The 22,084-nt window shown below is 35.8% G+C and overlaps 2 protein-coding genes and 1 non-coding gene across 3 annotated transcripts; 2 read left to right on the forward strand and 1 right to left on the reverse strand.

Annotated features, from left to right (window-relative positions):
- The first annotated feature begins 202 nt into the window (after positions 1 to 202).
- Positions 203 to 3,696, forward strand: LOC106422238 (UDP-glycosyltransferase 72B1-like). Its single transcript, XM_013863049.3, has one exon. It carries the CDS (start codon positions 1,120 to 1,122, stop codon positions 2,542 to 2,544), a length of 1,425 nt encoding a protein of 474 aa, XP_013718503.2. The 5' UTR covers positions 203 to 1,119; the 3' UTR covers positions 2,545 to 3,696.
- Positions 3,697 to 7,799: 4,103 nt separating this feature from the next.
- On the reverse strand, positions 7,800 to 8,341 carry LOC106422179 (60S ribosomal protein L7-2-like). The gene is made up of 2 exons (XM_013863005.3): positions 8,110 to 8,341; positions 7,800 to 8,018 (listed from the first exon to the last, which is right to left on the reverse strand). Exons 1-2 carry the CDS (start codon positions 8,281 to 8,283, stop codon positions 7,815 to 7,817), a joined length of 378 nt encoding a protein of 125 aa, XP_013718459.1. The 5' UTR covers positions 8,284 to 8,341; the 3' UTR covers positions 7,800 to 7,814.
- A 6,480-nt stretch (positions 8,342 to 14,821) lies between these two features.
- On the forward strand, positions 14,822 to 14,928 carry LOC125582734. Its single transcript, XR_007320189.1, has one exon. It is a non-coding gene; the product is annotated as a small nucleolar RNA R71 (small nucleolar RNA).
- The last annotated feature ends 7,156 nt before the right edge of the window (positions 14,929 to 22,084 follow it).

Genomic DNA, 22,084 nt, shown 5'->3' on the forward strand with positions numbered 1-22,084 from the left:
ATTAGAGCTCTTATAAAACCTAATATATTATTAATCTAGCCAGTTTAAGTGTGTAATACTTTAGGACAAGGTTCTAAAAATCGGTCTAGGCGGGGGCTTAGGGCCTAGGCAGCAACTCGGTCCTATTCGAAACGATTTTCTTAAAATCCGATTTATACCGATTTATATGATTTAAATTGGTTTAAACGGTTCTAAATCGGTTAAAATTGGTAAAAATCGATCTAAAATTGTCTATATATGTTAAATTAAGCAATAATATTATTACAAATCTACAAATTTGTCTATTTTCTTCTGTTTTGTATATCTAATTTTGATAATTCATCACAACAATTTTATAATTAAACTTTAAAACTAAAATATGTCATATAAATATATAAAATAAATCAATAATTTGCTAACGCCTAGGCAACGCCTAGGCCCCGAATAATCCGCCTAGTCGCTAGTCTTCTATAAAGCTACCGCCTAGTGATTTTTAGAACATTGCTTTAGGATCATATAATATCACCAATGAATTCATGATTGTAACTAGTTTCTAGCAAACAAATTATAACCACTTAATATTGTAGGATTATCAAACTTAGACACTATAACTTTAACAGGAGCAATTACAAACGATTTTATGACATTCCCATAACACTCTCAGAATTCAGAGATTTTTCGGCTATGGTCGATAGAAACGCATACTTCTAGCAAAATATAGCAAATTTAGATTTTTGACTTACTGTGAGTTTTTGTTAATTTTTTTTGCCAGATCCATAATCAATAGTTTAAATTACAATATCTTAAGTCTCAAACACCATAAACAGAAGAAGCCACATTTTGGATAATAGATACTTTAAAATCTTCGAAAGTTAATTGATATCGTTCAAATGATACAAAGTCCACTGTAAAATTAGCTAACCCCATTTTAACCATAGTATTTTTAGTTTTAAACACAAATTAAAGCCTCTAGTAATATATAGGGGTTGCGAGATCGTAATAATACACACAAGAACCTTCAATATAAAGCCTTTACTTAGCACCTTATCAGTACAAGATATAAACGTTAATCACAAGTTACAACCACAAAGAATAAAAAAAATTTAAGAAAATAAAAACAGTTCTTGAAACTTTGAATCAATGGAGGAATCAAAAGCGCCTCACGTTGCGATGATACCGAGTCCTGGAATGGGCCACCTCATCCCATTCGTTGAGTTAGCTAAACGACTCGTCCACAACCATGGCTTCACCGTAACCTTCGTCGTAGTTGGCGAAGGTCCACCGTCAAAAGCTCAGAGAACCGTCCTCGACTCTTTCCCTTCTTCAATCTCCTCCGTCTTTCTCCCTCCCACCGATCTTACCGATATCACGTCAACGGCTCGCATTGCAACTCGCATTTCTCTCACCGTGACCCGTTCGAACCCGGAGCTCCGTAAAGTCTTCAGCTCTTTCACGGCGGATGGTCGTTTTCCGACGGCGCTCATCGTCGATTTGTTTGGAACGGATGCTTTCGACGTCGCCTCTGAGTTTCAAGTGTCACCGTATCTTTTCTACCCATCAATGGCCAACGTCTTGTCGTTTTTCCTCAATTTGCCTAAACTTGACGAAACGGTGTCGTGTGAGTTTAGGGAATTAACCGAACCGGTTAAGCTTCCTGGATGTGTACCGGTCTTTGGTAAAGATTTCCTCGAGACAGCTCAAGACCGGAAAAACGACGGATGCAAATGGCTATTACACAACACCAAGAGGTATAAAGAAGCCAAAGGGATTCTTGTGAATACCTTCGACGAGCTAGAGCCAGATGCTATAAAGGCCTTGCAAGAACCTGGTCTTGATAAACCACCTGTTTATCCGGTTGGACCGTTGGTTAACATTGGTAAGCGTGAGGGTGACCAGAGTGAAGAGTCTGAATGCTTAAAGTGGTTGGACAACCAACCATTCGGTTCGGTTTTGTATGTGTCCTTCGGTAGTGGCGGTACACTCTCATGCGAGCAGCTTAATGAGCTTGCTCTTGGTCTTGCGGATAGTAAGCAACGGTTTCTTTGGGTCATACGAAGTCCGAATGGGGTTGCTAATTCTTCGTATTTTGATTCACATAGCCATACTGATCCATTAACATTTTTACCATCCGGATATTTTGCTCGCACCAAAGACAGAGGTTTCGTGATCGCCTCTTGGGCTCCACAAGCCCAAATTTTAGCCCATTCATCCACAGGAGGATTTCTTACTCATTGTGGATGGAATTCAACTATGGAAAGTATAGTAAATGGTGTTCCACTTATTGCATGGCCATTATACGCTGAGCAAAAAATGAATGCGATTTTGTTGACGGAAGATATCCATGTGGCGCTTAGAGCCCGTGCAGGGGTTGATGGGCTGGTGATGAGAGAAGAGGTGGCTAGAGTGGTGAAGGGATTAATGGAAGGTGAAGAAGGTAAAGGAATGATGGAAGGTGATGAAGGTAAAAGAGTGAGGAATAAGATGACAAAATTGAAGGAAGGAGCTTGTAGGGTGATGAAGGATGATGGGTCATTTACAAAGGCTCTTAGTCAGTTAGTCTTGTAAATGAAAAGAGAGCTAGAGCAAAACGGTAAGCATTCAAATAATCTTATATTTATACTTTTATTAAAATATGCAAGTGATTTGCCTCTAGTTTCAATCTTGGTTATTTTTAATGAATGTATGTGTGTGTGTGTGTGTGTTTTTGCGGTGGTCTTGTTAGTTGACATAGAACCCTATCTTTAAACCACTTGTAATATCAGAACCCAGGATGAGTTGCTCGGCGGTACCATTACCGGCTGGGTATATGATAAGTGTATAGTTTGTAAATATTCTTGTATGTTCTCTTAGCACAATATATATATTCTTTTACGTTTCAAAGCAGACCAAACTGGTTTGTAACTTTGTCAGTATTACAATATCTTTAATAGTTGATTCGATTTTATGTCGATACTAGGGGGGTGTTCGCGCGGAATATTGTTTTATTATTGCTAAGAGCATGATTTTTTTTTTGGATAATGTAATTATGTTATCGTTTTTATTTGTTAAGATCATTATTTGATGTTTTTAGTTTGTTATGTAGTAGGTGATAAGTTAATATATTTTGCGTTTGTTTTTTTTTGAATAATGTGTTGTTGTGTATATAGTACTTGTTAGTAGTCAAATGAGCCTCTAACGTAAACTAATATTGAATTTCAATAACTTTGCATCTACGCATTTGTTGATTCTAAGATTAACGGTTTCATCGTCAAAATTGTATTATATTTTTTTCATACTTTTGAAAATTATAATTTTTAAGATGTTTTTTGCCCTCTCCCCATATTTTAAACTTGATCTCTCACCGTCTATGTATTTCGTTACAAATCTGGTGTGCGGTGCTTCTCACCATCACCGGAAAAAGACTCACATTTTTCTCTTGTTCTTCTTGTCTTCTTCACCTATGAGATTATATGGTATTTGTTGCAGAACGGGTTTATGAGTTTTCAGTTGTTCGGTTGCTTCCCACGGCATTGTAGGCTGTTCCAGTCAATATTGATTGCTCCTCTTCTTCCTTAGATTTCAGCTGATGTTAGGAACTGCATCTCCTTGGTTGGGTCAGAGTTTATTCGTCTTTGATTTTGTATTCCTCGTCGTTGGCTTACCGTCAATAGTCTCTGCTCGTTTTGGTTTTCAAGATCCAGTTTTTGGTGTTCTGACTTCTATGCTCTCTTTCATATATAGCTCGAGGACGGCTCCATAGTTTTCTGATTTCGCTCCGTCTCCCTTTCCCTCTCTATTCTTGCATCTCTTTGCAGCTTTCATCGCATCTCTGGTGGCTCTCCCTTTCACCATGTTTGCCAGTCGAGATTTGGATAATGTTTTCGTTCGTGTATGCTATGTGGGCTTGGAAGGTTATTTCTGGTCTCAAGTTTAGTCTCTGATTTTTTGGTGGTTGTCTTCCATTCTCCCTCTCTCAAGTTGCTTCTTTTCTTTCCATGTTTTCCTTGGTATAGGTGTGCGGAGTTAGTCTCTTGGAGCTTTGGTCCCTTCTATCCAGAGCTTTGTGGTTTTTCAGTTGCATGCCGTATTGTATGTTCTTTTTTAGTCTGTAAGGTGTTTCTTTCTTTTTAGCTACTGGTTGTGATTCCGGTGTTTTAGGCATATATTTTCCTGCTTTTTGGTGGCTTTGGCCTTTCGATTATTATTCTTCCTTTGGCCCGCTTTTTTAGTTTATGTGTTGGTTGTCTAGTTTCTTATTCTTAATTTGATTATCTTATGATACTAATATTGAAATAAATATAATTTGTAAATGAAATAATAAAAATTAGTAAAAATAATAAAATGATGAAAAGTCTTGCTATTTTTAGGTGTGAATAAATTAAATATTTAAAATATATTTATATTATTTTATTTATTTCTTGAATTTTAGGACCAATAAGTGTGAGAAGGATTAGATAATACACAATTAGAAATTGATGGAGAAAATTACAATAATTTAAAAGAAAAAGAATTTAAATACAAAAAAAAAACATGAGGACACATGTCAACAAACCCCCCTTCCACATGTCATAAGAAGGGAAAAAGCCAACTTTATATATAAAGATTATTCTACTATGTAACCAAAATATAATTGATTGGAAAAAAGAGGTATGTAATGAAATAGTATGATTACGAAAAAAATATATTATTTTGTCACAACTATGACTTGTCATATTCTATAACATTTATTTCAGTAATCTTTAAGGCGTTTGGTAAATGATTTACTTGTAAATCTATATACACTGTTTCTTAAGCTTGTAGACTATATTTGCAGATAAGAGTGTGTGGCCACTTGCCAAGCCTTAACCTATCGTCATTTGGACACCGATAAGAGTTGCCCCAGATGCGATGCGCAGAAACAAATGATTAGTCATCTCATTTTAAGTGCTTATTTGTCCTTCAAGTTTGGGCTTTTTTGGACTTCTCATCCCTTTAGGATTTTTTCCTAGTACTTTTTTATATCAAAACATGAACTTTTTATATTAGAAGACAAAATGGTTGGGCATCCCAGTGCCATAATAGAATAATAACTACCCTTGGATTTTATGATGTATTTGAAAAGTGATGAATGAAAAAAATTTCAATTAGAAAAGAAATATTCCCATTTGATACCCTTCGATTATCATCTCTAGAAGTGGAAAGTTGGAGGATTGCAAAACAAAAAGAATATGAGGAAGAAGTGGACAAAGTGGATGAAGCACATTCCTCGGAGGCGGAAGCCATATTACCCCCCCCCCCTCCGAGTCACTGGTGGTTTAGGCTGACGATATGTGACATAAGAACCCCCCCCCCCCCCTCCGAGTCACTGGTGGTTTAGGCTGACGATATGTGACATAAGATACATGGAGAAAAGGGCTGCCAAAGAAGCTGATACACTAAAATTGGATATTTGCTACTGTCAAGTTAACAATGTTGTTGTAATATGTTTAGATTCAATTCCAGTGGTCCAGTTTACATTTTATCTTTTTGGGATCAATATCAAGTTAAAACAATGTGGTGATTTTTAAAACTAAGAATAGCGTAAAAAACAATCAATTTAGGTTTTCAGATGATAATAAGCGAACCTAAAGTGATTTAATCGGGTGTTAGCAGTCATGAGCCAAAAAATTAACCAAGTTCAGTTATGGTCCTGGTCTAGAACTTGGAACATGTAACAAGATCGACCCACTTTCGTGGTGTCTCTCCTTTCATCGATCAACCCCAACCCTAAGCTATTGCTTGGTTCAAGGCGTGATGATGAACATTAAAGATCAAATCCAATCGGTTCACAAAACACCCTAATATCTACTTTCGCTGATTATGGATGCAATGCTCATTCATAACAGATCTAGCAACTTATCTCACGGTTAATAAATAGATTAAACATAAGTTCATACATTAACTGATAAGTTCAATGTAAGCATTAAGAGAGATTACGAATGAAGACAATCGATAGATACTTATTTATGTTTAGGTCACGATCAAACCCTAACACCATAGGTTAACTAAGCCGACTACTCAGCTATGAAACAAGAAAACACAGAGATCGATTCTGAATAATACATCATGCGACTAAAAGGAATAAAAATAGGGTTCAGGATAATCTTCTCTAAGACGAGAGAGATGGAGCCGTCTCCCTTATAAGGTAGCAAATCGCAAGTCTCAAAATCTGAGTCTCATTTTCTCTTGCACAAAACAAGCGTAAAAATTAAAGCAAGAGAGATGGGGAATATTTGGAGATGTCGTCAACTTCAGAGAGAGAATCAGGAAACTAGGGCAAATCCCGAAATAATATCATGGTTTCCTTAAATATCGCGAGCAGTTGAATGGTTGCTCCTCAAGGGATCACCCATCAGATTGCTCCGATCGGTTTTTGAGCAAGAAAACACCAATTTTGACTCTTTTCCTCGCACGTCTCTCCGAGAGCCTCCATACCTACTCCAGATCTGAATTGACTCAAAAAGACTAGAAAGACTCGACAAAAACTCTAAAAAGATTTAGAAAACATATGTACAATGTGTCGAAAACACAACATATCAGATGCCTATCGACTCACCATGCGGAAGTAGATGGGCTCATGTTGGAAATGTCTTGCATAAGCGACCAGCAGATTCTATCGGCTAAGTTTGAAACAGATCATGCGGATCTGATTAAGATGACCGAAGAGCTTTAAGATATGGCTAGTTTTCAAATCAGAGTTACTTGTTTTTAGTATTCTTAGAGATCAGTTTGATGTATTTTCATTATGTTTTATCCCGAGAATCTAAAATTTCCGCGCGGACCGCGTTTCAGAAGGGGCCCGAGCACGTGTGTATCTCTTTTCCGACGTAAATTATGACCCGCCAGGATCCACCGGATTAAGTAGGATTGGCCAAAATTGACTTAATAGATGTTTTTTATTTAAAAAAAAGACTAGTTTGCACAATTATAAAATAGGTGCTACATGAAAACAGATTGTAAACCAAGGGCCCAATATCGATATCAACCAAAATATAAATATTTGAAAGGCCTGGTGGTCCGCTCTTTTCTTTTTTCATATGTTAATACTCATACGAAGATAGAGAAAGAACAAAAACGACAACTAACGTAGAGTGCAAGCATGAGAAAAACAGGGGAGAAAAATGAGTTGCTTGCTTATTAAGTTCCAAGTTTACATGAGAAGGCTGAGATTATTGTAAGGAAGGGCAGTGGAGATAAAACCAAAGACGATCCGTGGCTGTACCAGCATCCGAATCGTTTCGCTGGAGTGAAAGCTAGGAGCATTGATGAGTGATTGTTTGCATTGGTGCTTACCCGGACCAATTGATTTGTGGAATGATGTTTTGCTGGAGATTCTAGGGCTGGGTATGAAAATTAGGATGTTATAAATATTTTTACAATAATCTTAATAAAAAAATCTTTTTATCAATTGGAAGGAGCATGCGATCTATGTGTAATAATTCTTCAAAATTACAAGGTCAAAGAGAATATTTTATTCGGCTGTTCTAAAACCGATCATGTGGAGACCATGTGTAACCAGGAACGACATAGATAAAGTGATAACATGTTGAAAACGGGTAACTGGACTCGTTAGATATACCACTTTATGTTGTTTGTAATTAGTTCCAGATCGTAATGGTCTTAAAGAAAATACAGTGTGTGATAGCTTCCATGCTACGTAAAAAAAAGGATTTACATATTACAAACTATAAGCTTCATCTCATAATAACGGCAACACAAATCAGAAAAGCACATAGGAATGTCGTTATGTGATCTATACAACTCCACACGATACCAGAAGAATACAACTGTCTAATCTAATGTCACAATATCAAACAAGACAATAAAGCTTACCAAACCTAATGACAAAAACGAGGTCTAATTACACAAAAAAAATGTAGACAGACCTGTCTCAAACGCAAGAGCTGAAGAATCTTCTTAGTCTTTGGGTCAATGGCATTGATACCACGAATACGGATGATGAACAAGAGCTTAGCTTCAGGGTCAACATAGAAACCTCCCTTCAACTTAGCCTCGCGTTTCAACGAGATCAGCTCCTTCTCCTGTAAATAAAGAAAGATCACTCATTTACATACAATGCATCTAAACGAGCATATCATACTCATGCTTGGATTTGGATCAAAAACAAGTTACCTTCTCCGCATACTCCTTGGCGTACTGCTCGGCCCTTTTGTAGATAAGCTTCCTGTTGGCGGCGTTCGTCTTCTTGGCAGCTTCGGCGCTCTGCTTCTTCGCGAGAGCCCACTCCTCCTCTCTCTTCCTCTTCTTCAGGACTGACTCCGGAACTACAACCTTCGATTCTGCCATTTCCGATTCCTGCAAAGATCAATCAAAGTGACGACGACAATTAAAACTGAGCTAAAATAATGATGGGGTTTTGAGTTTAAGGTAACGTGAGAAACAAGTAAAACAATTTATATGTTGAATTCAAATTACAAAAAGTCAGCCTAGGGTTACTTCATTAGGTTTTAATACTTGTGAGCCAAATAATTATTCAAGCATAGTTAAGCGCAAGTCTAGAACTCGGATCACTCAAGGTAGAACAGCCCACTGTCGTGGAACTCTCCCCTTTGCAAGTCGATCTGTCGTGGAACTCTCCCCTTTGCAAGTCGATCTTGATGCCTAAACTCTCGCTTGGATCAAGATGCGACAGCAAGCAATAGAGATCAAGTTCGATAGATTCACCAAACACCCTAATATCTACTTTCACTGATTAGGAATGCAAGACTCGTTCATATCATGTCAAGTTATCTATTACATGGTTAATGAACAGATGACTACTAGATTCATACATTAAATAATCAGATTAATGCAAGCAGTAAGAATGGATATGAATGAAGACAATCGAGTGATTCACTTCTCTATGTTCAGCTCACGAAATCAACACCCTAGACAAGCTAGCCTACTACTCATCCATATCACAAGAGACCAAAGACATGATTTCTGAATAATACTGCATATAAAATAAAATAGAAACAAGAGGGTTCAGGATAATCTTCTCTAGGTGAGAGAGATGGAGCATTCTCCCTAACAAATAGCAAATCGCCAAGTACAAAACTCTAAGGTCTTGTTTCTTGTGTAAAAATAGCGTAGAAAAACAAATAGAAAAAGAAAAAGAAGATCTATGGAAGCCACATACGGCTAGGAGAAAAAGATGGTATGATTAGGGAAAATCCCGAAATATTATAAGTTTTCATAAAAATCTCTGCCGGGGGAACATGCACTCGGGTTGCTCTGCACGCTCGAGAACAAGGTTGCCCCGCTCTTGAAAATCTTCAATTCGAGTTCTTTCTTACTCTTTTGCTCCAGATGATCTAAGTTCTCTCATATGCAACTCCAGACCTGTAATGACTCGAAAAAGACTAGGAAGACTCGATAAAGACTTGAAAACTAATTATAAAACATATATACAAAATGTCAACAACACCACATATCAATTTCCCCAGACTTAGATCCTTGTTTGTCCTCAAACAATGTCAAGTATCAAGAACATGAAAAAATGTTTGAAAGTGTGGGAACTCTCCTATTCTCAGCAACCATACTTTAACCACGAATCTTTGAACCATATAAGAAGTAAAATTAGGACAACACACCCTTACCGAAACCCCACTGACTGTTGTGCAAGATCAGCTCCATGCTCTATATCTCAAACCTGAAAAAGCAACACTTTCGAGACAAAACTCTCTATATTCAGTTAAGAACAGTGTGTGCTTCTCATCACATGTACTATTCAGGATAAGACGGATTAGGTGTGGAACAGGCTATGTTACAGGTGGAGTTAAAGAGTGTTTAGGGAGTACCAATATTTAGAGGATGCATGATATCGCTCAAAATTGAAAGAGAGAATGGATCCATTGATGTCCACAGCCCCATACTCGTTTTTACTTTTCTCGACTGACTGCTCTTACATCAGGATCAGTCATCAGACTGCTCTGCCCATCCTTTCCTCTTTTCATACAAGATTGGTGCATTTTCTTTGGTAGACCTTCCCAGTGGCTTATGTTTTCGAAATCTTCTCTTTCTCCATCACCTTATTTTAAATAAATGAAAGACTCGTTTTTTTTTTAAACTTGGTGATGTGACGAAGAAAGAGGTAACATGTGTGACAATTGCCACTGGTGGTTATGTTTAGCACTATTCTGTTTCTCCACCTTTCTCTAGCACATGTATCATCCGAAGGAGCAGCTGCTCCCTACAATTGATTGCTCGGCTGTTCCCAAAATCTGACTGCTCCCATTTCTTTGATTTTCAGTGGCATTAACTAGTAGGAGGCTGCGTCGATCATTTCCTCTCCAACCTTTTTGCACATATCTGCACATATGAAACTGAAAACAAATGCAAGAGGTTGGAATAATGGTTAAGTTGCAAGGTGGGAACTAGATAAAAATGAGCTAGCCACTAAGGATCAGCAAGATGGATAGAAAGAATAAGAAGTCCTGAGTGTAGGTCTCATTTCCCTGATCTAGTTCCCATAACAAAAAGAATTTCAGTCAAGATTAGGTTCAAGTTAGGTGGAGTTAAGTCCACCCAGTGTAACCTGATCGGCCGAGAACTTCTGGAGAATCAAATGAGATATGTCAGGGTGTTCCAGGTCCACATGTGTATCTTTCGCCACTGCTCTAAGGTCACTGAATAAGATAACTAAAACACGAGGTGGTTAGTGATCAAAACAGAATAAGGTCCTAATTCCCACAAAGTTTTGACTGACTCGATCCTTAAAACTGACTCAAACCGACTCAAAAGAAAAACAAAAGAAGGAAACGAGTTAGTAAACGATGAAAACCCTCCCCCAGACTTATTTCAAACCGTCTCTGGTGTGAAATTAAATCAGAGAGAAGGTAAAAACAAGAATAGAAAAGATATATTAATTTTTTTGGAGATACTTACTGACTAGAGAGGTTACTCCGAAAAATCATGGGTGCTCCATAGCGTGGAGCGGCCGCTCTTTTCAGAGGGCAGGGTGCTCCGTTTCTGCAACCCAAAATTTTGAAGTATCTTGGATTTTTCTGCTTTTTGACCTAAGACTCTATAACTAAAACAAAACATAAGCAAAACAAAAACAAAACCAAGTTATATTTACACTTACCGGTGGGTTGCCTCCCACCAAGCGCTTGGTTTAAGTCACTAGCTTGACTGGGTGACAAGGATCAGTGGGTTTGAGCATGAGGCCTTATACCAAAACAAGCTCCACAATCAGACATGTTCAGCTTCAAGACTCTGCTCAACAACCCTTTTACAGCAGCTTCTCCTTTCTCTTTCAGCTCATGTGTGAGAATAGCTCTGACTTTAAAGAAATATTTAGAGGTACCCTTACACTTTACCTCATCCTCAATGAATTTTTCATCACACTTCCGCGGTATCAAAGTCATTGTAGGGTCGCCCTTGACCCTTTTCTTCTGGACTTTCTCATTCACCCTTGCATTCCCACAGAGTTTCTTGGTATAAGCGTGAGGATCTCCATCCATGACTTCTTTGATATCACTCTTATCACCAAGCTGCTTTTTAGGAAAAAAAATCAGTTGTTCTCCACTAACCACTGAGATGCAAGAGGCGTATCGGATTTGTGATCTGGTTGGGAAATTTTGGTAGAAAACCTTCTTGTTGATGTTTGAGAAGGAGAATCTCTTCTTAGGTAGGTCGATGATTGCTTCCACTGTAGCCATAAATGACCTTCCAAAGATCAAAGGCATCTCATGATCCTTACTCATCTCAACAACCTGAAATTCTTTATGGAGCATACAGTCCCCTACTTGGATAGGAAGATTGCGAATGGTGCCATAAGGGACTGCCGTGGAAGAGTCTCCAAAAGCCATAGTCACCGGAGAAAGTTTAACGTCAACAATACTCAGCTCATCCACAATTGCCTTTGAGACAAGATTCACACAGACACAGAGTCACAAACAGCTTCCTTGAATTCCACTCCAGCAATGGAACGTGGAAAAGAAAACTTTCCAGGGTCATCAACCTTAGGCAATACCTGCAGTGCTGGTGTCAATGCTTCAATAAAGAGAGCCTTAATTTCCTCTTGAGTCTCTCTACAATTTTAGAAGAACATATGCAATGGCCGAATCTCCCAAGCATGTTCAAATGAGATCTTTTTAGGACGCCTTCTCACCATCTTCCTAAACCCGACAAGCTGCTCTGCACTAATGGGATCCATTAAATGTTTAGGTGGAATTGGGTAGGGAACCTTAGAAAAATAGACTCGGACTAGCAGGGTCTCAGTAGGTTCATCGGGACCAGTCATTTCATAGCTAGCATGGTGCTCTGTTCTCTCTTCTGCACCTAAAACAGTCTCAACAAACAGTTTCTCCATCTCGTTTTCCTCAGCCTTCTCACACTACAAGAAAAAAGGCTTTTCTTAGCTGACGGAAAACGCTATCTAACGATACGATAGCGGTTTATGAAGCGTTGTATCATCGCCCGCCATAGTAGGTCAAACACATTAGAATGCGGTTTTTTGCATTGCTATCTTATTGTTATATATTATAGCGTTTTTCTGTATGCAATTAAATATTTTTTAATATCGTGTCTTTATCGTTATTATTTACATTAAATTTATTTATTTTAGAATTATTTATTTTAAAATTATTTATTTGTAAGTTTAATAATTAAAACATAATAAATTATTTTTTATTAAAAATTATAAATTACATTTGATAGAAGCTAAGAATCGGTTTACACTAAACACTAAACCAAATGTTTTAAAAATTAAATCTAATCTAACCTAATTTTTATTAAACCTAATCAAAGACACGAACTTCTCCGTTCCTCGCCGCAAGCCCCATGACCACAACCTCTTCTCACAGTCACCAACTTCTCCGTCGCCTCCTCGCTGCAAGCCCCATGACCACCACTCTGCTCCGACCACCAGCTTCTCCGTCGCCTCCTCACCGCAAGCCCCATGACCACCACCTCTGCTCACGACCACCAGCTTCTCCATCGCCTCCTAGCCGCAAACCCAATGACCACTACATCTGCGAACAATCACCATTTCTTTCTCACTTTTAACGAGAACAAAAAACCAGATTTAAAAGAGAAATAGAAAGAGAGGTGGCCGGTGGTGGTGAGAGAGACGGTGGCGAAAGGGAGAGATGGCGGTGGTTAAGCATCTTCAGATCTGCGGTCGCTGGGTTCGACTCCACCTTCAGATTCGTGTGTGTGTGAGGAGAGTGTTACAGAGAAAGGAGATGTGTGTTACATGAATCGTGTGTGTGTGTTTGAGACAGTGAGGAAGGTGTGTTTGAGACAGTGAGGGAGATGGAGAGAATGGTACAGAGGAAGAGATCGATAGAAAAGGAAAATGAAAAGATGAATTCTTGGCCATTGGATTACAAATAATCAATGGTCAGAAATATTAATCCAAATTTTGAAGAATGGACCAATAAGAATGAGGAGGAAGATCACAAAAGAGTGATTTTGAGCCTTTGGATCAAAACTAATCAAATGCCCAAAATAAAACTAATAAGAATTATCTGTTCATTTATCTATAATCATCTTTTTCTGTTGTTTTTTATTTATGCAAATTTGAAATTTTATACATAGTTTGAGATATATATTATAGAAATTATATTTTATTTAAAGTTTGAGGTTTAATGTTCTTATGATATATGTTAAAGTATGTGGTTTAGGGTTTATATTGTTAGAATTTGATTGGAGATTTAAGGCTTGTGTTTTGAAAGTTATATATTAAGATTAAAAAGAGTAAATTTCGAGTTTATATTTAAGATTTGAAGTTATAGTATGAGATATTAGAGTTTTAAGTTGTGCTTTACAGTTTAGGGATTAAAAACTTGTTTAGGGTTTGGGGATTCAAAAAGCTAAACATTTCATTATATTCTGCTATTAAACATACGCTATCATAGCGTTTCCGAATATTCCACTCTATCATAGCGTTTCCAAATATACAAACGCTATTTAAAATTAAGGGGTATATCAACCATAGAAGAAAGACAAAAAACGCTATACTCTAGTGCTATCAAAACGATTTTTTCTTGTAGTGTCACATCCCAGCTCTATTGCATTATAGTGCTCAGCGCTAGGATTTTTATGAAATTTTCCAAAGAGCGTTCCTTGCTGTCTCTTGACACTCTCAACTGTTTTAGCAAGCTGAACATCAATCCTCCTTATGTGGTTGCTCATAGTATCATATTCGTTACTCAGCTCGGTGAACATGTTGTCCATCCTGGTGTTGATGTCTGTGGTAACCTGATTGAACGCATTGGCCTGAACCTACTGACCCTGCAACAGCTGTTGGCATCATCATACCCAGACCCTTCAGCTCATCTGGTGGACTGTTCGCGGCAGCTAGAGCAGCTTGCTGATTGCTCTGCGGGTTTTGCTGGTTCTGGTTCTGATTCTGACCCACAAACCGGTTATGTGCCTAGCTAAAAACGAAGGTTTTACCCTGAAAATGCTGCAGGAAGCCTTGCTGATACCCCGCACCTTGTGTCTGGTTATTTTTCACATACCCATGTCTGTTGATGTAGTTGACCTCTTGTTGATCGTTCCCTTTCTTTTCAGCCTCGTGAGCAACCTCTTGAGTATTCTGAATATGCTCAGCCATAGCTTCCTCCATGATGAAGACTTGCCCTTGTTTATTTTAAGCATCTGATCAATCTTGGCCGTTAGCTCATCTATTTTCTGGGTCTCAATACTGTTGACTTTCTTGGAACAATCGATCTCATGGTTCTTATTGGCTGAGCTAGCTGTCATGTTCTCAATCAGCTCAAATGCTCAATCAGTGGTCGAAGTCATAAAGTCTCCATTACTCGAAGAGTTTAGAGAACTTCGGTATTCCCAGTCTACTCCATCATAGAAAATTCCCAGGAAATAATCATCACCAAATCCATGGTGAGGGCATTCTCTGCAGTAGCCATTGAAACGCTCTCATGCGTCGCAAAAAGGCTCATCAGTAAGCTGTCTGAAAGAGGTGATCTTGTTCCTCAATGCAGATATTCTCACCTTCGAAACTGCTTATGAACGCTGATCGGACCTGTTCCCACTAAGTAAGAGATTCGGTAGGGAGAGAGTTCAACCACCGTGCAATCTTTCCATCAAGAGAGAACAGAAATAGCATGCACTTGATGTAGTCTAGTGATACAACATTCGCGCGACTAAAGCTACAAATTCTTCAAAGCTTTCAATGTGCTCCATTAGAATCTCTGCCGGGAGACCATTGAACACCTTTCTCTGCACCAGAGTGATCAAATCAAGCTTGATCTCAAAGTCCTGTCTGAGGCAGGTGGAGGAGTAATGGCAGAGCGCATACGGAATGTTTCTCTGCCCGATTGGAGCAGCTTGCTCCTGTTGTTCCTGCTGCTGATGTGCAGCGAGTAGAGCAGCTTGGTGAGAAGCTTTCTGCTGAGCTTGGATGGTCTGTTGCATCTGAAGCATCTGTTGTTGCATATGTTGCAACTCAGAAGCGAGTTTCTCTAGATTTCTGTAGTCGCCCATTATGGCATTAATCGGCCTTGGTTGTTGACGGTTTATTCTTTCTAACATTTCTAGCTTCTGGTTACTAAGTGTAACTAACTCTGTTTGTGCGTTTCTCCGAGTATGTCTACTGGTCATGAACCTGGATCATTAGCTGCAGGAAAAAAGGTAAAGCAAGTTAGAGGTATTAGACTGAACACTTAATCGAAAAATAAAGGTAAAAATCTGGTCTCTGTCGCAACGGCGCCAAACTTGACACACTAAAATTGTGTCTTTTCTACTGCAAGCTAACAACATAGATGTAGTATTTTGAGATTCAATTCCAGAGGACCAGTTTACACTTTATCTTATTGGATCAATACTTAGCTAAAACAATGATGGGGTTTTGAGTTTAAGGTAACGTGAGAAACAAGTAAAACAATTTAGATTTTGAATTCAGATTTTAAAAAAGCAAGCTTAGGGTTACTTCATTGGGTGTTAACACTTGTGAGCCAAACAATTATTCAAGCATAGTTAAGCGCAAGTCTAGAACTCGGATCACTCAAGGTAGAACAGCCCGCTGTCGTGGAACTCTCCCCTTTGCAAGTTGATCTTGATGCCTAAACTCTCGCTTGGATCAAGATGCGACAGCAAACAATAGAGATCAAGTCCGATAGGTTCACCAAACACCCTAATATCTACTTTCGCTGATTAGGGATGCAAGTTCGTTCATATCATGTCAAATTATATATTACACAGTTAATGAACAGATGACTACTAGATTCATACATTAAATAATCTTATTAATGCAAGCAGTAAGAATGGATATGAATGAAGAAAATCGAGTGATTCACTTCTCTATGTTTAGCTCACAAAATCAACACCCTAGAACCCTAGACAAGCTAGCTTACTACTCATCCATATCACAAGAGACCAAAGACATGATTTCTGAATAATACATCATATAAAATAAAATACAAACAAGAGGGTTCAGGATAATCTTCTCTTGGTGAGAGAGATGGAACCTTCTCCCTAACAAGTAGCAAATCGCCAAGTACAAAACTCTAGGATCTGGTTTCTTGTGTAAAAATAGCGTAGAAAAACAAGAGAGAAAAAAAAAAGATCTATAGAAGCCACAAGCGGCTAGGAGAAAAATATGGGATGATTACGGAAAATCCCAAAATATTATAAGTTTCCATGAAAACCTCTGCCTCGGGAACAAACACTCGGGTTGCTCTGCACGCTCGAGAACAACCTGCAAGGTTTCTCCACTCGTGAAAATCTTCTACTCGGGTTTTTCTAACTCTTTTGCTCCGGATGATCTTAGTTCCCTCATATGCAACCCCAGACCTGTAATGACTCGAAAAAGACTAGGAAGAATCAATAAAGACTTGAAATCCAATTAGAAAACATATATACAAGATGTCAAAAACACCAAATATCACCGGCGTCTCGCCGAGCCTTGGAATCTCCTCTCCCCCTTTTTGCTTTCTTTCCTTTCGGCATCTAAGCTCATCTGATGGCTCTTACGGTTCTGTGTGGTTCAACGGAGGAGCATGTCTCCTTCGTCGTTGTTTCGGCTAGATCCATGGTGTGGTGGATCTGTAGGAGATTCCGAGGTCCTGATGGTTCGTCAGAGTTAATGGCTTTCGCTCGCTACTTGAGGACGGTGTAGAGGTGGCCGGAGACTTCACTAGTTATCCATCACACATGAGGGTTTTTACAGGAATTTGAGAGGGAGTTCGTCTATGGTTAATCTACCATCGGAGATGGCGGTTATTACTGGATCTGTATCCCGTCCGACGCGAGCTCTTATTTTGGCCATCCATTGTGGGGATGTGTGCGACAGATAGGTACTAATTAGGTTACGGCGGTTAGGGTTTTTGGTCTCTTTGGGGTTTCGGCGTATGTGGCTGCGGGACGTTTCCGAAGGCGGTGAACATTGAAGATACATCGTCGACGGAACCTCCAGCTGGACTTAGACACCCCATTCTCGGTGAAGTTTCAGATAATCGGATTAAGTAGCTGCAAGTGTTCAGTCGGGGTTGGGAGGTTTCGACTTCCTATATATATCTTCTTCCCACGCCTCATTTCCTTCTTTGCTTTAGATCTAGTTATGTTTTGCTTAACTTAGAAAAGTTGTTTTCCAGTGTATCCGAATTTGGCGGTTTAAGATTCTCATTTTCACAGGGTTGATATATATATATATATTACTAGGTGAATTTTCCGTGTTCATGCATAGAAAAAAATATTTCTAAAATAAATATATTATTATCTATTAATATATTATTTTCAATTTAAATAATTTAATAATTTAATGTATAATTTATATTAATAACATTATTTTTTTGAATTAGACATATGATTTTGTATATATAATATCTAGTCAGTTTAGTTGTTACTTGGGTATACTAGATTGTATATACTTATATGAATTCAACCATAACATTTCTGGAAATTTGCGGTCTATATACACCAATAATTGCATAATTTGCGTAAATTGAAAGGTAAATTACTGAAGATTTTACTACTAAAACTGAAACTAATTTTTAATTGATTAAGAATACACATAAGAAATAATAATATTATAGAGTATTGAAAAATAAAACAAAAGGTTTTAAAGCCTCATTTTGTATTATAAAGCTAATGGCGTGCAAAAACACCGTGCCGTTCTACTACATCAGCCGACGCTGTCTTCCTGTTTGCAGGTAGATAGTTGGAATCCTTCGTCGTCAGTCGTCCGTCACGAATGACATATGGCATACGACAAACACTCGGTTCTTTAGAATCTTTTGGCAGATATCTGAACAAATAATGCATAATTTTATAACTATTATCGTTTTAATCGGTTTCAAGTAGTATTGATTAAAGATTTATTTGGCTCTCACGGAAGCTACAAAACATCTGTATGATTCCAAATTATCATATGACTCGCTTAAATAGACATATAAATTATGATATTATATTTAGGTCTGATATTAAACATATCAGCTTCAAAGCTGTATCGATGCGACAGCTTTAGAGACTTGTTTTTCCAAGTTATTGCTACCTATACTCCTTCAAACCTAAGCTACATTAAACAGTCAACGGATATTCAGAAGCAAAAATATTTAGAAGCTTTGAAACATCTTTTATAAATAAAATAATGTTTGAAAACATAAAATTTTAGTTTGGCAAAACGCTTTTAATTTGTTTTATCAGAAATTGTGATTTATAGTATTTTCTTACATTCCCAGTAAAAGTATAATTTTTGAATGATCTATTCTATTAATTTAAAGTCAGATTATTATCTATTGCTAATTGGTCATCATTTAAATTTTGAATAGTCCAACAAAACAATATAATGATATTTGGAGCAATAGAAGACATTTATAGATGTAAAAAATACATTTATTATAATTTAGTTACTAAAATTCGGTCACCCAAATATATTGATTAGTTAACAATTAACCTAACTGAAGTTTACCATTCACAATATATCTAAGTTATATGCATAAATCCTTAATATATAAAATTTAAATATTTTCATATGGAATAGTTTTACTTCAAACACTATACATTCTTATAATAAGTGTATAGGAAATAATATAGTTTTTTATAGCGTTTGTTTTTATATGGTATTTCATTTGGTGAAGTTTATGTATATATATATACAGTTTTCATATAGTGTTATGTTCTGAAATGTATAGTATTATGTTTCGTAATTACTTTTATAAAGTGTTTTATGTGGTAAAACTGATATATTTTTAATAAATATATATACATTTTATATTATAATTTCAGAAATTCACATATTGAGATTTTAATCTAAAAATATTTCCAAAAATTCAAAAAATGTTTATAGGTTATATTGGGTAACTAATATCTTTAGAAATTTGAAATTTGGAAATATTTGGTCCACTTACAAAAGAATATGCTCAAAGTCAAGTCAGTATATTGATATATTTTTTATAAAATAGTTAGGATCTATGCAGATTTTTTATATATCGTACAACCTACCTAAATTAATGCAAAGTGTATACAAATATTTCTAAGAATCTTAACGATTAAACTAAACTGTGTAAATAAATATTTGTTCCAAAGTCCTCCATAACGGGTTGCGATAACCTGCCTAAATTATTTTGGTATAAGTATACCGAAGTTTTGTCAACTTTCTAATAATCTTAACAATTTTAGCAAATGGTTCAGATTTTCCGTGGGTGCAGTCTACCTAAATTAATGTGAATACAAATTCATATATTAAACAAGCTATAATACCAAAAATAAAAATAAAAAAAGGTCTTATGTATCAGCTATGGTTCAAGAGTCATGTAAATAATCTAATACCATTATGTAAAAACAACAATGTTTTACACCAAATTTGAATTTTACAATAAAATCATTAATCATTTAATTGTAAACATAATTAATAAATATAAATGAAAATTTGGTGTAAAACATTGTTTTTTTAAAAAAACTTGTTTTTTTTTGGTAATTTATATCAGTTTTAATTTTTGACAAACGAGATAAAGATGACAAGGGAGAGAACAAATTGTTTTGTGGTTATCAAAATATGAAATTTCGAATATTAACTTTGATTATTTGAGCAAACAATAAAGAAGAATGTGCATATGTTTTCCAAAATTTTGCTCTTTCCAAACACTGTAGGTAACAACCTGAAGAGATAATCAACATTTATTTTAAGAAATTTAGAGGAATAAATTGTTTAATTCATTTAATTCAAAGTTTTCAACCATTTTTCGCTCTTTTTTGAATGTGCTTATAACTTTAGCCTGGCAAATAGCAATGGTACTTACTCATTGTAACTCGCTGATGCACACATATTAAAAAAATACTAGAGCTTGGTCCGCGTAGCCGCGCATATTTTATTTTTATTTTTTATAAATAAATATTTATTTGTATAAGGGATAATATATATTTTAAAATTTGCCCGTTTAAATAATTATTTAAAATGACATTTCTAAACACAATAATCTTATAGTTTATATTTAGTAATTTTATTTTATCTAGTTAACCATCAATTATATCATTTATATTTTTAGAATATGACATGTATATCCGCAAAAACGTATTTTATTTTTTTATGAATCAAAATTTTATGATAATATATAATAAAATTGTTTTATATAATATTTTTAATGGATCAAAATTTTATGATAGTTTATAAAAAAAATTTATATACTATTTATTATGTATATATGGAATTAGTAAAATAATTACCATATAATGTATGTATTTAATTACGAAATGTATATATGGAATTCATTATTTCCAAACACACATATATATATAATAAAATAGGAAAAGACAATGAATACTAAAAGCTAGGTTTATTAATTATTGTTGTCATAATGTTTTATTAGAATTTGATTTTAGAAATGCATTAATTAAAGAGAAAAAACAAAGAATCTTAAAAGATATGTTAATTAATAACTTCAGTGGCATACCATTGTAAATAAATTAAAAAAACTAAGAGATATTTTATAATTGTACTTCTCTTTTAATAATATAGATTTAATTTATAATTTTAATATAATGTATCATTAGTTATCTAACTAATTACAATTTAACTAATAAAAACTGCATAATTTAAAAAGTTATAGAACACCAAATTAATAGGTTCTACAATAAGAAGTGAAATCATGTAATTTGAAACATTTTTTTCGTAAAACATCATCTATTATAAAATTTAGAGAGTATATAAATATATAAATCATTATCGTCAATGATTTCGTAGTTTCTTTATTGATTATGACTTTTTCGGAACATATTCAAATTAGTAAATCATTACAACAATTATGGACTTTTAGATAATTCCTACTTTCACCTTTTTCACTCAAAATCACGCTAAAGTCTAATCTATCGATGAATGACGATATGCCTTTTAAACCACGATGTCCCAAAATATTTGAAGAAGTATAGAATAAATGTTTGGCAAAGAGGAGAACACAATCGCAGAAGATATTAAAAGCAAAACAATAGCGAAAAATAGGAGCGAAAGAAAAATAAAATAAATCATACTCGTGGGAAAAAAAAGATAGAAAAGGAAAAAAATCATTGCAGAAGCATTACGTGTGCATGTCATCACATCTCACACGAGCTCCCAAGACATTTCACACGCACAGTTATTTTGACCCACAATCACAAAAAGGCTTGTCCTCACTGATTTTCAACAAATTTCGAAGCCTCCTCCCATAATTGAACATATAATGTTTTTTTTTTGGTCAAAGAACATATAACGTTTTTGATATAATATCACTTATCTTTGAACTGTTTGATACTTTTTTTTTTGAACTGTTTGATACTTGCAATGGTTTACCTAGATTATGAGAATTTCCATAACTAAAAAATGTATTCTCTATATTTTCCTGGAAACTAATATATTAATATCGGATTTTTTTACAACAAAACAGAAATTTAATCTAGAGTAAATCAGTACAAATAAAGTTATAAATTAAAATCTAAAGAAACAAAAAAGTATAAAGATAAAATAGACACTAGTAGCTTTTTTCAAGACATATCATTTATAAACTAACTTATAAATCTACTATATATATATTTTCAAAAACCCTATAAACATGAAAATTCACAATTTTTGAATTCACTTTTTTTTTCCTTCTAATTATCGGCCAAATAATTTATAGTATATCATGGCCGCAACTACGAACATTCTACAAACGCTAAAAAAGAAAAA

Source organism: Brassica napus, chromosome C2 (assembly GCF_020379485.1).
Source record: "Brassica napus cultivar Da-Ae chromosome C2, Da-Ae, whole genome shotgun sequence".
Taxonomy (NCBI): Eukaryota; Viridiplantae; Streptophyta; class Magnoliopsida; order Brassicales; family Brassicaceae; genus Brassica; species Brassica napus.